The 15,223-nt window shown below is 38.4% G+C and overlaps 1 protein-coding gene across 1 annotated transcript; it reads right to left on the reverse strand.

Moving 5' to 3' along the window:
* Positions 1 to 660: 660 nt before the first annotated feature.
* dpys (dihydropyrimidinase) lies at positions 661 to 9,688 on the reverse strand (the record flags this gene model as incomplete). Its single annotated transcript, XM_083900256.1, has 9 exons — positions 661 to 794; positions 1,323 to 1,530; positions 3,842 to 3,984; positions 4,731 to 4,872; positions 5,151 to 5,307; positions 5,640 to 5,829; positions 7,376 to 7,555; positions 7,664 to 7,822; positions 9,440 to 9,688. 9 exons carry the CDS (start codon positions 9,686 to 9,688, stop codon positions 735 to 737), a joined length of 1,488 nt encoding a protein of 495 aa, XP_083756382.1. The 3' UTR covers positions 661 to 734.
* Positions 9,689 to 15,223: the final 5,535 nt, after the last annotated feature.

Below are 15,223 nucleotides of genomic sequence, written 5' to 3' on the forward strand. Positions count from 1 at the left end.
TAATTCTTTTGAAAATATTTAACCCTTTAAATGCCAGTTTTTCTGTCACGGTGCCACGATGTTTTCAGATGAATAAACAGAAAATATTCATTATTATTTTTGTGTTGAATCTTTTTCTTGTGGAGAGTAAAAAAGGATCAGTTCCAAGGCAAAAGCCCAGAGTGACACCCAGATATAATAAAATGCATTTATTATACTTTAATGGAAGTGAGAAAAATCTAAACATTTTGTTTGTATTTCAATAGCACATTTTTTTGCACTTAACGGCATGAGTGTAACACTTGTTTATACACAGTGTATTTTAGCCTTGCTTTAGGAGCTGAGCTGGAAATAAGATCAAATTAGAAATACACAATTCATGTCATATAATACATCATTTTATTCACAGTTTTTTATAGATAGATAGGTTTATTTTCTTTCATTATATTAAGTGAATTGCTTGCATAATGTACTGTATGTTAAGACATTATAGTTCAACAGGTATTCTTTGGCAACAGGACATTGGCCTAAGTCTTGAAAAAGCCCAGTCCTTTACAACACACACACACACAGACTTATATGACCGGATAATGCGTGAAAATAAAACTGTAGGAAAAGGGTCAATTGAAGAATTGCTCTCTGAGAAATATTTCACAGTGAGACAGCGCTGAGTTGTTTTGGTTGTGATCTGTTCTGGATTGTACTGGAGACACAGCTGGAGCTCAAAAGTGTCTTTCATGTTCTAGTCCAGTTGTTCATAGAGAAATGACTTTGCCTTCATAGGGTTCTCTGATCACAGCTGTAGGTTGTGCCACCTGCAGAACAAATACAAAGCAGAGAGAAATGTCAAGCCACCTTTTGTGTGCAGTTTCTCTTCGGGCTTCAGACAAAACGAAATATGAATTTTCAGTCGTCTGACAGGTGCTGCGCAGTTAAGCATTTAAGTAAATTTTTTTTTTAAAAAGTCACGTTTTTGACGACAAACTTAAGTATTACTTTTTGTCAAATTTTGGACAAAAAAATGTTTTCCCAAAAAAATCGTCAAATTTTGGAGGACATACTAAAGTATTACTTTTCTTGTCAAATTTTGGACAAAAAATATTTTCCCCAAAAAATGTCACATTTTGGAAAAAGAAAAATTGTCCAAAGAAATTGTAAAATTTTGGACAACATGCTAAAGTATTACTTTTTTTCATTTCATTTATTATGAATGGATCACACTATGAATCTGAAATATCACATTGTATTGTGTTATTGTGATATAATTGATGGGTTATAATCTGTTTTTAATAGTGAAGGAGACCATCTGACATAAGGGTTAAATGTGTAGGGATGTGACTTACCTGATCCCTTTGTGTTATTCTTTTGTAAACAAACTCGGAGAAGGGTTTTCTGTGGATGAATTTCCCGTGCCCTGGCGACACCTTCAGCTGCCCTTCCTCATAGACCACTTTCCCTCTGGAGATGGTGACGACGGGGACGCCGTGACACTCCATACCTTCAAAGATGTTGTAGTCCACAGCCTGGTGGTGAGTCTTGGCTGATATCTTCCTAAAAAGACATATTGACCACATGTTTGTTATATAGTGAGATAATTACAACAAAAACCTATTGTGAAGTTGTACTATACAGCATCAAGTTAGTGCAGCTGGCTTATGCAGCAAAACGTAACATAATGCGTTATTTACAATTTGCTCACATGCTCAAAAAAGCTTACCAAGCACATAAAATCAGGCGTCTTCCACCTCAACATTTTGAGTGCTTCTTACTTAAGTATTGTGGCACCTGTCTCCAGGCTGCTGAATGAGCACTGCCACTACTCTCCTCACATCAAAAACAAAACAGACTGGGCCAGTTCCGTACAGAAAACACTTTCTCCCAAACAAAAGTTTAATAAGACCAGTAGTAGATTTATTGACAGAAATGTTTCAAATAAATTAAATTATTTATCTGAAAGCACTCATGCAGAGTGTATGTACAGTATATGCCAGCAATGTTTGATTCAAGATTTATGGAAAACTCATATCTTAACAGCCCTGCTTGAATTATGTGATATAGTCTCGGCATACAGGGCTTATCGTTTCATTGTTTTGACTTTTATTTAAACCTGCAATAGTGTATTTTTGTGTTTTGCAGCCATACATGGAGTTTGCACGTTCTCCTCGCAGTTCAAAAACATGCACATTTGAGGATTAGGCAAATTGGACACTCAAAATTGACCATAGGTGTGAATGGTTGTTTGTCTCCATGTGGCCCTGTCTGGAAACCTGTCCAGGTTGTAACAATGCCTTTAGCTGGGATTGGCACGAGCGGCCTCTGTGACCCTCATGTGGAGGATGAGTGATGAGTGAGTGAACAGAGGGGGAAAAAAAAGTGCTTTTAATCTGCTTAATGCTGTACAATGCTACTTAGTTTGTGTGTTTGCTGTGTGGCACTGCAGGTACTGTAGCATGCAGTGGATTTGCTAAATCTGGCTCCCTACTCCTGATAACTATATATAAAGTGTTTTTTGGGAAAAAAAAGTATATTATAATATATAATCTCTCCTATGAGGTCATAGTTTTTACTATTACAACAGTGTTCTGCCCTGTCTTCATTCATTCTCTGTTCAAACACCAGCCTCCACTTATAGATACCTACAAGTACATTTCATTTAATGTTTATATCCATAACACATTATTCAAGTAGCCCAGTGATGAGTCACACGACAAGTGGCTGAGCTTCCCGAGGCCTTTCTGGTTACGCAACCGTCTGTAACGTCTGGTCCCCGGATGTTACCAAGTGACACTTGCGCCGAGGGCAATTCATTGTGCAGTTTCACAGATGAATTCACAGCTGCAGCGATCAAACATGGAGGTGCTCTCTCGTGCTGGAAAAAGCACGATTGTAACATCTGCGAAATGTTGGAGACCGGAACGCACGCAAAAGAGTTAAACAAAAGACGTTGTGTCCAGGGGAAACCGAGCCTGAGGATCATATATTATAAACTCCTCAACACTAGCAAATGACACCACGCTGTAACGTGTTTCTCCTCAAATTCACATCAGCGGTTAGTGACTTCCCCGAGGAGCTCAGCCCAAATTCTCCAGCAAACAGAGCGGCGCAGAGCCATTCTGGGTTATATAAGTCTGAGTGTGCCATACAGAATGCATGCGACTGGAATACAAACTGTCCCCTTTACCGGCCTCAGTGCATGTGCACAGTGTAGCATACTTCCTCCCTCTCCCTATATGGCACTTTGGTAGAATGATGACAGAATGCAAAGAAAAAATCACATGATTGGTTATAATATTCTGAAAATAGCCTTAATACTGTGTGTTCTGTACTATGAAAATTGGTTTAGCGCCCACGAGAAATATTTGTCATCTTTAAGATGCTCACTATGAGCCGTCAGCATGGTTCTAATGACACGTTCAGCTTATGTAAGTGTGATAAAATCCTTCTCCCTAACAAATAAACAAAAAAAATCAATCAACCGAACGATCTTTTTTTAACTGATGAGTATATACACTGTGTTCGGCTTTAATCTGCTGCTATAAATGGTGCATCGTAGACGTAATCAGCTTAAATGTGTGCGTCGACGTGGCACGAGGTGAAAGAAGCTTTACTTCTCTTTTTAGTCGGCATGATTCACAGTGATGCTCAAACCCCCCCCCCCCAAAAAAAAACTTATTTTATTGAAATGAATGCTTCACAGCCTGAAGACATGCTATCACATGAGCTGTGCAGTTGAAGATGCTGATAACAGCAGGTACGGAGCATTCTGAATGCGCTTCATATACATATACAGACTTCCACAGTGTTCTAGAGTTTTCTGTCCCTAAAAGGCTTTCTCCAGACTGGCTGGACTCAAGGTTCTCACCTTGTCATCTTGTGGTCCCATATAACCACATCAGCATCCGAGCCCTTGGCAATACGGCCTTTCTGCGGGTAGAAGTTGAAGATTTTCGCTGCGTTGCTGCTGGTGACGGTGACGAATCGATTCTCGTCCATTTTGCCACTGTGCTGAAGGGAGAAAGAAACACACACAAAGCCAACAATATACAGAATTAGCAGTTAAAAAGGTCAGCGCTTAACTGTGGAGCAAGCAACTCGTTTCTGCCAAAATGCCATCTAATACTGTACGTGCTTTGCCAGCTCTGTAGCATGTGGCAAATGCAAGTGCCTTGAGGTGGCCGGGCTGAAACAGCATCCTCACAACAATGGCAAGAAAATGCAACGTCTGCACTCTAAAGCTCCAAAAGATTATTCCCTTTATTGTTTGTAATGAAACTTTGTTTCCTTTCTTAACAGCAGTATGAGACTTAAAGGAAGTGGGGAAAAAAATCCTCCGTCCACCTGCAATGTCAGAACTTTTATATCAGAACCACAACTCCCACCAAGACAGATAGCACTGAAAGCATGATATCTTTGGTGGTGGTCATTTTTCCTATTCCCTTCTCATGAGTTATCATTACTGACTCTGCATTACACTGAAAATAAGTTACATGGAAGCTGAAAAGAACATTTTTATATTGATATTGGGCTCTGCAGTATTAATCACATCATTTCAAACTGTGAAACAACCACATGGATAAAGCTCTAAAACAGCTCTTCACAGCAGCTACTACACATGAGGATTGCATCTCCGTACCTAATCAGCAGACTTTCCATATATTATGATATATGACCTTGAGTGTCTCGGCGACCTTGAGTGTCTTGAAAGGCAGCTTCAAATATAATGCATTATTATTATTATAATTAGGACGTACCACTCCCTTCTCCCAGATGACAGACATCCGATCCTCCACACCATTCACTCCGTTTGGGATCTTGGTGAAGTCGTCTTTTCCCAGTGCTTTCTGGCACACAGAGAAGGTGCAGTTGTCTGTCCCCGTCAGACTAAGATCATCACTAAAATGATGACAGAGTAGTATAGTATAAATGACAAGAATGTTGATAAAATGCTGCTGTGAAAACACTCTTCACAAGTAATAAATGATAACATATTTGCTTCAGCATTTTAGATTACAGTGCGTATTCATAATAAATGGTAAATAAACGGCGTGAATCGCCAAGTTTGACTTTGTGTGTTTGATTTTTCACAAGCACATCATGTTGTTCTCATGAAATCATTACAGGGTTGAGGTTTGGCAACACAATGCCTCCACTGCACTTTGACCTACACTTACTTGGCCAGCAGGTCCATCAGGTACCCAGGAGTGCTGGGGTCAGGTCTTAGTGGAGGACCCATAACAAAGGCTGCAGCATGTGCCCACTCCTTGTGGTAGTAGTTGGTACCATCTGTGCCCAGTCCTGCTGCAATGGGCTCCCCAAACACCACACGACCTGTAGAGAGGTAAAATATTAATAAGCAAAAAAAAAAAAAAACTGGCTCTTGGTTGGTCATCATGTATAAAGAGCAGTAGGCAAAGACATGTTGCATTACTGCCCTCTGCTGGATTCATTTGTAGTTTCTAGTAGTGTAGTGTTTGACCAAATCAAGGATTTTAAAGTGAGGTGAAAATCCTAAATAATCAAAGCTGTAGTTATTTAAAAAGGAAATGCATTGAAAAACAGTCCAAAATATGAACTCTGTTACTGCCACATAAATAAATCCACCATCTCTCCACTGTGCCGTACCTGATTAAAACAGCAGGTGGCAGCAAACTCACACTCACCATCTCTGCGTGCATTCGCCACAACCTTGGCTGCAGATTTGCTCATGACATGGACCACATAGAGCGGGCAGTTGACAGCATGTGCAATGGTGACGGCTCTCTGTGTGGCCTCGGCCTCCACCTCCTCTGGCCGACACAGCTCGTGACCCTCGGGTCCGGTGATGCCCAGGGCCAGCATCTTCTTAGCTCCCTGTCAGGTCCCAGCATGGGGGCAACAAGGAAGGACATAAAGGTTAAATGGGATGAAGAAATAACACATGATTGTGTCTGTCCAAGCAGAGTGAACACAAAAACACTAACTGTTTGACTCGCTAAATGATTTGAACTGAAGAGCCGTACAAAGATTTACATTCAGCACCTTTTTGAATGGTAGCAACCTCAACAGCCAGACGTTGCTTTCCTAGCATTTGCTACACCCTAGTGGTGATTTAATGCTATGTCACATAAAAAAAGACACATTATAGGACTCATATTATACTAGAGCTGAAACGATTAATCGATTATTAATCGATAACTAAATTAATCGCCAACTATTTTGATAATCGATAATCGGTTTGAAGCTTTTTTCATGATTAAAACAAGATTTCTGATTGTTTTAGCTTCTTAAATGTGAATATTTTCTTTGCCCCACATAACAAAGAAATCATTAAAACTGAATAATTTTGGTTTGTGAACAAAACAAGACATTCGAGAACATCATAATTTCCAGCTTTGACAAACACTGATCAATGTTTTTTCTGACATTTTATGGACCAAGCGATTAATCGAGAAAATAATCGTCAGATTAATCGATTACGAAAATAATCGTTAGTTGCAGCTCTATATTATACCCTATTTCTCCAAGTTAAACTAGTTCCCTGGTGTCCTAATGAACATGTCTGTGACATGCTTTGGTCAAAATACCATAAGAATAAAGCACCAGAGCAGTTCAATCACCCTGTCAAAACAGCCCTGTTCAGAACGCTCAGTTGAGTCGTATCTCTTTTAAAAAAAGAAATTAAAAAAAAAAGTAAAAGGAAACACCTGTACTTAGACTGAGGAGGACCACAAAAACGTGAGTGAGTCATCTTTTTTTCACAATTTTCCAACTGATAGGACCGCAAGAGTCCCAAATATAAGGATTTAAATGATTAAAAAGTAGATTTTGCATAATATGGGAGCTTTAAGGCAGAGGATAGTCTTTCTTTCATTAATTTTTCAAGGTTCTGCTTTTATTAATGTAAGGGGAGGACATGCATTTTCTTGTGATAATCAACAAGCACCAAACAGGACAAACGTGGGCTTTGGCATTTTCATGTTATTTGCTCCAAGTGCAACAAAAGTGAACTTTGAACCAGTGATGCAACTTTCAAGAAGTTAATGTGTCACAGCTATAGCTAAAAAACTGCTAGGGTTATTGAAATGCTTACAAATGACTGAATAACCCTGAAGTTTGTATTATTTTCACAGTCACAGTGTCTGGTCTTTATGCAGCACATGGACAAAAGTCCAGAGGTTCATTCAGCTGCTGTCTGGGTTACACATTACCCATAATGCATTCTGGACTGTGTTTACAAACTGATATTATGTACTTGACCTCAAGCCACAACTTCACAGAAAAAGACACACCGACATACATAAATAAATATCTGTGTGTTTACGTTGATATGTGATCGATTACTTTTGCTCCAAGTTAAAAAAAAAAAAAAAAAAGTAACACCAGCTTAATCATTAGAGACACTGAACACTTCACTCACCTCTGCGATCAGATCTCCGTTCTCAGCGTGAACCTGAGCTATAGCTCCGATCTCTTTACACTGGGAGAAGGACGCATAAAGCTCTGAGTCCTGCAGCATGAACACGTCTTTATAGGCCATGAACATCTTGAAGGAGTTCACTCCTTTTTCTTTGGCCAGAGTCTCCATCTCTTTCTTGACCTGAGAAAGAAATAATGTTTGGAGAAATACATGTTGGGATTTCCCTGAATTAATTTTGACTGAGCATTGGGGAAAGAGGGTATGCATTTATTTATTTCTTTGAATCACCTTCTCACTCCACCACGTGACAGCGACATGCAGTGAATAGTCGCAGCAAACTTTGGGGTCAGCTGTCTGACGCCAGCGGTCGTAGGCCTCCAGAAGAGAATTGCCCCTCTGGGGGATGACAAAGTCCAGGATCATTGTGGTCCCTCCTGCGAGAGCAGCCTGATGGAACACAAACATAAGCACACAGACTCAAGTTAAAGGTGCCATATGTAAGAATGTGGCCAAAAACAGTTACTACATTCAAATTCAAAATACTGAGGTCTTCTAGGTTTCGTTTTCTGACGTAACTGGCAACCCGTGGTTGCTCGGCAGCTGAGAATCTACTAACTGCAATGATTGGTAGATGGCGGTAGGTGGCGCCACATGCTAAAACATGATTTCAAAACATAAACATGATTTGCAGTCTGCAAAATATATTTTTTAATGCAAATATTTTGGCTGTACTGTTGTTGTTGGCGAGTTCAGTTTGTTATATGAACATTATTCATGAGTCTCTGTGACATATTAGGAGGATTTTATGGCCAGTTGCTTTAGATTTATTACATAATGCACCTTTAAAGACCAACTCAGTAACTGTGTGCGATTTACTTATTTTTTAACTAAAGCATTTATACTAAATGTAACATCAGTTATAATATCATGACACAAGAACACATGACAATAGTTTATGCTGCATAGAAAACAAACAGATAAAGAGTATATATACATATGCAGGTGTTTTAAATTCTGTTAATGTTTGCTCCACATCCATCGCCGTATCACACTAACCTGTGGCAACATTATCAGCACAGTTTAAGTTTTATCTGCCAGATAACAGTCTGGAATGTCCAGAGGAGGTGGGAAAAATATAATGGAGTAGAACTGCACAACAAGTACTCAGTAACAGCAAGAACTTGGACTGTCGTTAATTGTTGGAGTTGTTAGTTAAAGTCGTCAAAGGTCTGGTTTGAATGCTACACAAGTTTCATTATTTTCCTTTTGCCACATCAGTGTTTTCACTGATGCTTTCAGTTACAAAGGCGATTTGAGAAACTGGACAAAGTGACCTGCATGACGTAAGTTTTGTGTTTTCAATCATTCAAGTGATAACAGTGCATTGTTTTTCCAACAGGTCACTCAGCGTGGACATCATTTTCTTTGCTTTAAAAAAAAAAACATTTGTTAGTACAATCTTACATGCATGGACAGGACTCATACAAGACTGTTTCTACTATGCGGTGTGTGCTTCTTCTACTTGGATAAAAAAAAAAGACCTAAGCATGTGCTCTAAGGTCAACTAAGGTTTTTTAAAAGTGGGTCTTGGAGATCATTTGAAAATGGTAACTATGCATCAGCTGTTGTTTATTTCTTTTTCCATACATGAAGTGATATCAGTAATGTAATCATTTGCAAAGTACATTAATAGTCTATTTGCATGAAAACTGCTAAACTTCTAAGAATTAGATTTAGAATCTCAAATATTTAAACAAATAACATATTGCCCACTGAAAAATAAAGTAACAAAATACAACCTTTTTCTCCTTGGCCTTCATTGAACCTAGAGTTAATATTTTTTTATTATTTTACTTGTATTGTTTTTTATGTTTTATACATTGTTGCTATATATGCCAAAGCACTCCAGTCAACTCTAGAAAGGAATTTGATTTAGGACTTAAACTAATAAAAACAGTGTGGTTCTTGAATTTTGTATAACTGTGTCCAGGCGTTTGCACTTGAACGCCTCATAGGTTAAATCCCTATCTTACAACGGAGGCCAAATAAAAACACTTATTCCACCTTTGTCCCTATGTAGAAGTCGTCCACGGCCTTGGTGCCCATGAACGCCAGCTCCATGTGAGTGTGCGTGTCGATGCCGCCGGGCATCACGAGCTTATCCGTGGCATCGATGACCCGCGCTCCCGCTGGGATTTGAAGGTTCAGCCCAACTTCGATTATTTTCCCATTTTCGATGTAGACGTCGCTGATCGCGGAGCGGTCTTCGTTCACGACTTTGCCTCCTTTTATCAGGATCCTGCTGGACTCCATTACTGCTGAGCAACAACTGTTTTGACTGTTACAGCGCGTTAAAGAGTCACAGTGATAGAGCAGCAGCTGCAGCAGGAAGAGAAACCTCTGTCAACATCACCAGCCCACTCTCTCTACACGATTGCTCCCATATGTTCGAAGCAGCCCAGAGCGAGCAAAGTTGGGAACATCCGGTTTTCACAATAAAACGTTAAGCATACAGTGCAATGTGAGGCGGACCAGTAAAATAATAAACAACAAGGACTCCGAATGTATTCCCTTTGTTTTAAATTTAATTTAATTAATTTTTTTTTACAAAACATTTTACAACCTGAAAAACAAGTGCAATTTCAACAATTTTATGCCAATTTTATGCCTAAGTACCATTCACATATAATGATGTATTACAACTTACAGATCACAGATTTAAGGTATCTGGAACTGAAAATAGTATTACAATCTAACCATAATGTGAACTCTTCATAAATTCATCCTGCGGTCCGGATTGGACCTGCTGGTGGGCCGGTACTGGCCCACGGGCCGTAAATGGTCATAAATTGGTCAATATATTCACCAGTGTTGTTAAGCAACAAAGTACAAATACGTCGTTGCTGTACTTGAGTACAAAATTCATGTATCTGTACTTTACTTTGTTATTTGTATTTCTAGCAACTTGTACTTGTACTCCTCTCCCATAACTATCTTAGTTACCTGTTGTTGTGCTACCAAATAAAATCAGAAGAAGAAGAGCTGGTAATGGTCTGTATTTATTATAGAGCTTTTCTAGTGATGAGCTGCTTTACATTTAAGTTTTGTAATTCACGTGCTTCAACATGGGGTTAAATGTCTTGCTCAATGACACATTTATAGACTAGCAGAGCCATGATATAGACAGCATATACTCTTTTAAAACATTTGTTTTGAAACTCCAAATGCAGTGTTAGGCCTGACTGCAGTTGACAATCAGAGGAAGTGAACTTTAAAGACGCTCCAAAGTCCACCTGCAGAGACCAGTGACCTCAGAGAAAGCAGGCAGGTCTGCGACCCCGATTACTCAACTCACGACTGCACTAACTGTGGAAAAACAGAGTAAACTGATATCGACCATCTACAAACTTGCAGCATAACTTAAAAAGGAGAGGGAAGTGGATATATTAACAGTTAGTTTTATGTACATATATAAAAAAAACATTTGTTCTGTTAACCCATTTTAGATAATGCGCATTCAAACCATTGTCAATTAATTCACACAATGCTGATTAAGCCTTTTAGCTCCACACAACCCTCTGAACACAAACAGTCCCTCAGTCAGGTCTGATAGTATTGCTTGACAGTCAATTTTCAGCGGCAGAATAATATCATCTACAATTTTCTTTTTTATTGCTATTTTCATGTATAACAGAACAGCAGCACATGTTTTCAACAAACCTGAGGGAACATGTAATGTATTTTCAGAAGTGAATTTCACCCTTTGCTCTAAATGATATAGATCATAATACATTTCTCACTATGATTTTTTTTTAAAGATTTTCTTTTTCCATCCAGACATGATCTGGGTCACTGCAGCTGTATCCAGGCATCAATCAAAGTACACAGATCATACATGTGTTCATTATTTTAGTTTAGTTTATATTAGTGTGGTTGGTGGTTGTCATGGTGCACGTTCACACCCCACTTAAATAAAGGATTATCCGTTTCCTTTGTCTGTTTCACAGCAATCTAAGGGAAACAAGAAGCTGTTTATATGAGCAGACTTCAGAACAGCTTCTCCCCAAAGCCTGCTTCATATAAACTGCCTCACCCACAAGCACTCATGATAAATAATGACTCCTGGACTTTTTGGCACGGTAGCCCCATAACTTATGGACCTCTGCAGGAGCTTTACAGCCAACCTACGGAGCGTTGCACTATGCTCGCCGTGACTGTAAAGTCTGCTTTTATTTCTTCACCCATGGGCTTTGGATGTTACTCACAGTGTACACAGCACTGGCCCAAGCACTGTTCCTTTTATGTTGTCGTTTTTCATTTCTGCCATTTCTATTGTAATCCACACTTTAGAAATGATGTCGCACCTGCTCATTAAACAACCCTCTTTTTATGATGAAACTTATTCACGTTACCTTCATCCAAGGATCGAGGCTGTAGTTTATATATTTTTCAAAATAATAAGACTTGTAAATTTGACTTTGCATGATTCAGTCCAACTTTTTATTTGATTTCTCTGTAATTTAATTTTAGTAAAATACAAGTATAATACAGTGTCTTAGGTTTTTAGCTCTCTGGTGCATATCTGATCTGAATTGCACCACCATGTGCAGTATAACATGAACACACTGAATGATAGTTTTCTATAATCAATACGTTTTTTTCAAGACTTTGCATGCAACAACATCAATAATATAATTTCTCAGCTCTTGTGCTTTCCTTATGTGTGTTTGTGTGTACTTATAATAACTAACAACCAGTTTATGACAGTGTGTGCTGTTGAAAGCACATTCTGGGATATCTATAACTGGAAATATGACATTTTTCATGTGAAAAATGTCATATTTCCAGCTGATCTTCAGGTGCACCTAGTTAACTGTGAAGAAGTGCACAAGTATTAAATTCAGTATTAATAATGGTGCTTTTGTATATCAGGGGCAGTTTGGCTCATAATCAATCACTATAAATGAATTTTTAAAGGTTGTATTCTGCATGAAGTCTTTCTTTCTAAGTGCTTATGCAGCTTAAAATGAAATTCTTCAACCCATTTTTGAATGAGTTGAACTGTTTCAGTTCAATATCACTGAGAGACTTGAATAAAACAATTCAATCAACGAGACCCACAACATCCTCCCCTGGATATTATGCCGACAAAATTGGTCATGGAAAGAAAATCAGTCAGTCGGTCTTCTGGACTTGTACTGGACTGGACCTGCTCAAAACTGCCCGTGTTTAACCACAGCTGAGAGGAACCTGGTATAAGATCTGACCTGCTTAAATAAATTCTATTCAAACCATTGATTATCTCAATGTCTATATGTACTACTACATGTTTGAGAAGATTGCACAGACAGTATTGTCAAACTTTGTGTCCACATCTATCAGACTATTGAATGGTTTAACCCCACTTGAATTGTCTTGGCCTCTTTTAACTACAATTCATTGATCCTCCATTGAAAAGGTATTATTTAATCATGGACCTTGGCGTCGTTACACATTCACCAACAGGGGACCTATAACAGGGGACATTTTTCAGGTTTTGGTTTGAATCATGCTAAAATGATGTTTCAGACCACCTGGTGAATTTTGTGTGTCTGTGTTGTATACCCTGCTGCTCCTCCACATGTGAACTTCTTCACTTTTCTTAACGGAAAAAAATAAAGTTCTCTGAATTTTAATTTGAAGTTCCAGTCTGTTTGTTTAAGCTCCATAGCAAAAATAAAAAGACAGTCAGAGAAAATGATTTATTGTTGGCTGCAGACTGGCGCATGCACTACGCTTCTGCTGCTGTACTTTGTACGTCATTCTCTTCTAATAGACGAATCAAAAACAACAGGCGGGCATTTGTGGAGCTGTTCTGCATCGTCTGACAACATTACATTACATTACTAAGTCAAAATGTCTGTTCAAAAGTTGAACATTTTGACACATTTTCATACTGTGAACCCCGTTATCATTCAAAGAAGTTATGACAGTAACTACAAATGGTCAAAAGTGTGTTGAGAAGTATATTAGATTAAAGAAAATAAAAATAAATAACAAAATAAAATCCCCCCCACATGTAGCAGGTTTGTGATAATGATGTGATGTCCCCTGAGCATGCAGCTGCCTCTCATTCATAGAAGAGTTGTTAGCCACTAACAGAGATTAGCATTTTCCTGTGGTGGATTGGGCGTCTGCACTGCATCAGTCCATACAACTTTTCTCATCCATTAGTGTATTATGAAAACAAGACACATTAGAGAGACAAAGATGCATGCACTGGTGAGATAAGAGTACGCACAGGGCTTAGGAACACCTAACCTTCACAGTTGCACTAAACAATAACATGTGACTTAAGAGGATTTACATAAGATGAGAAGAGTAATCAGAGTTAGTGGGGAAAAAACCCAATGAGGAAGCAATGGCATCTCCTCAAAACTCTCTGTGTTGCTGAATTAGGAAAGTTGCCATTCCAGTGGATTTGAAGGGAGACTGTTTCTTCTACAAACCAACAGTTTTCTTTTAAACTGAACTGAGTACAGTTCTCAGTGTAGACGCGGTGAAACTCTGGCATCAGAAGAGCAGAGAATGTAACGTAACATAAGATAAGGTTCAGGCAGATTATCTGCTCGACAGGGCAGGAGGAGGATCATTTAGTGTATTTGGATTAAAATTTTCATCATCATACTGACAGTACAGTACCACTACAGATTTGATGGATCTACCATTTTTGTCACATTATTTGTAATTGTTGTAATAATTACCCTTGATAAGACAAAAGTAGGTTTTTTGGAAAATAAGGGATTTCTCCTTTCCATTTTCTTGTTTTATCTAACCATATTTTATTAATCTTCAAGTGTTTCTTATTTAACTAAATACAATTTATCATAAAATTAAAAGCTTTAACATGATTTTACAATGGCTATTTGGCATTGCTGTTTGCTTTATTAAAAGTACACACTTTTGACCCATTTCTACACAACCAAGCTAAGCTAAGGCCATGTGTTGTAATGTAACAAAGTACAAATACGTTGTTTCAGTAATAAATACAAAATTCATGTATCTTTACTTCACTTTTTTATTTGTATTTCTATCAACTTTTGTTTTTACTCCACTACATTTCCTCTAACTATCCTTGTTACTCGTTACTACCCAATAAAAACAGAAGATGAATTGCTTTACACTACAGTTTTGTCGTTCGCACGCTTCGACAAGCGCTAAAGTGCCTTGCTCAAGGTCACATTTATAGACTAGCAGAGCCAGAAATTGAACACACAGCCTTCCAGTTGAAAGACTGACAGACATGAGGCCTCAGGTGAATAGAAAACCTATAGAAAACCTATTCAGGCCACAGCTTATTTACTCTCCTGTTTGACAGGCACCTAACAAACACAGGCACAGTGAATGTGTCACCACCATTTCTGCTGAATAATTTAGCAATTACTGTGTGACGATGACAGTTTCAGACACGTACAGTCCACGTACAACCAAAGGCACATATAGAAAGTGTTGTAATTCCTACACCGTTCACCTGTTTTTGATGTAAATACCCTCAAATTAAATCTGTGCAGTTAAAGCACATCTTGTTTGTATGGTTGTTGTGGTGTATAGAGACAAAAAGAAGAGAATTGTGTGGATGTCCCAATATTTATGGACCTGACTGCATACACAGTAGAGTACATGATCCACTCCTCATGCTGTGTTTACCCTCACCTCTATATTTAATTTGCTTTACCAAGCGAAAGAGTTATTATACAATAATAATACTATATAATTATACTATAGAGTGGAATTATTTTATCATCTATTTCTGTTTCTACACACCCTATTGTCAATATTTTTTATTGTTGTGTAATGTGTAGCTGTTTA

Source organism: Microchirus variegatus, assembly GCF_963457635.1.
Source record: "Microchirus variegatus genome assembly, chromosome: 1".
Taxonomy (NCBI): domain Eukaryota; kingdom Metazoa; phylum Chordata; class Actinopteri; order Pleuronectiformes; family Soleidae; genus Microchirus; species Microchirus variegatus.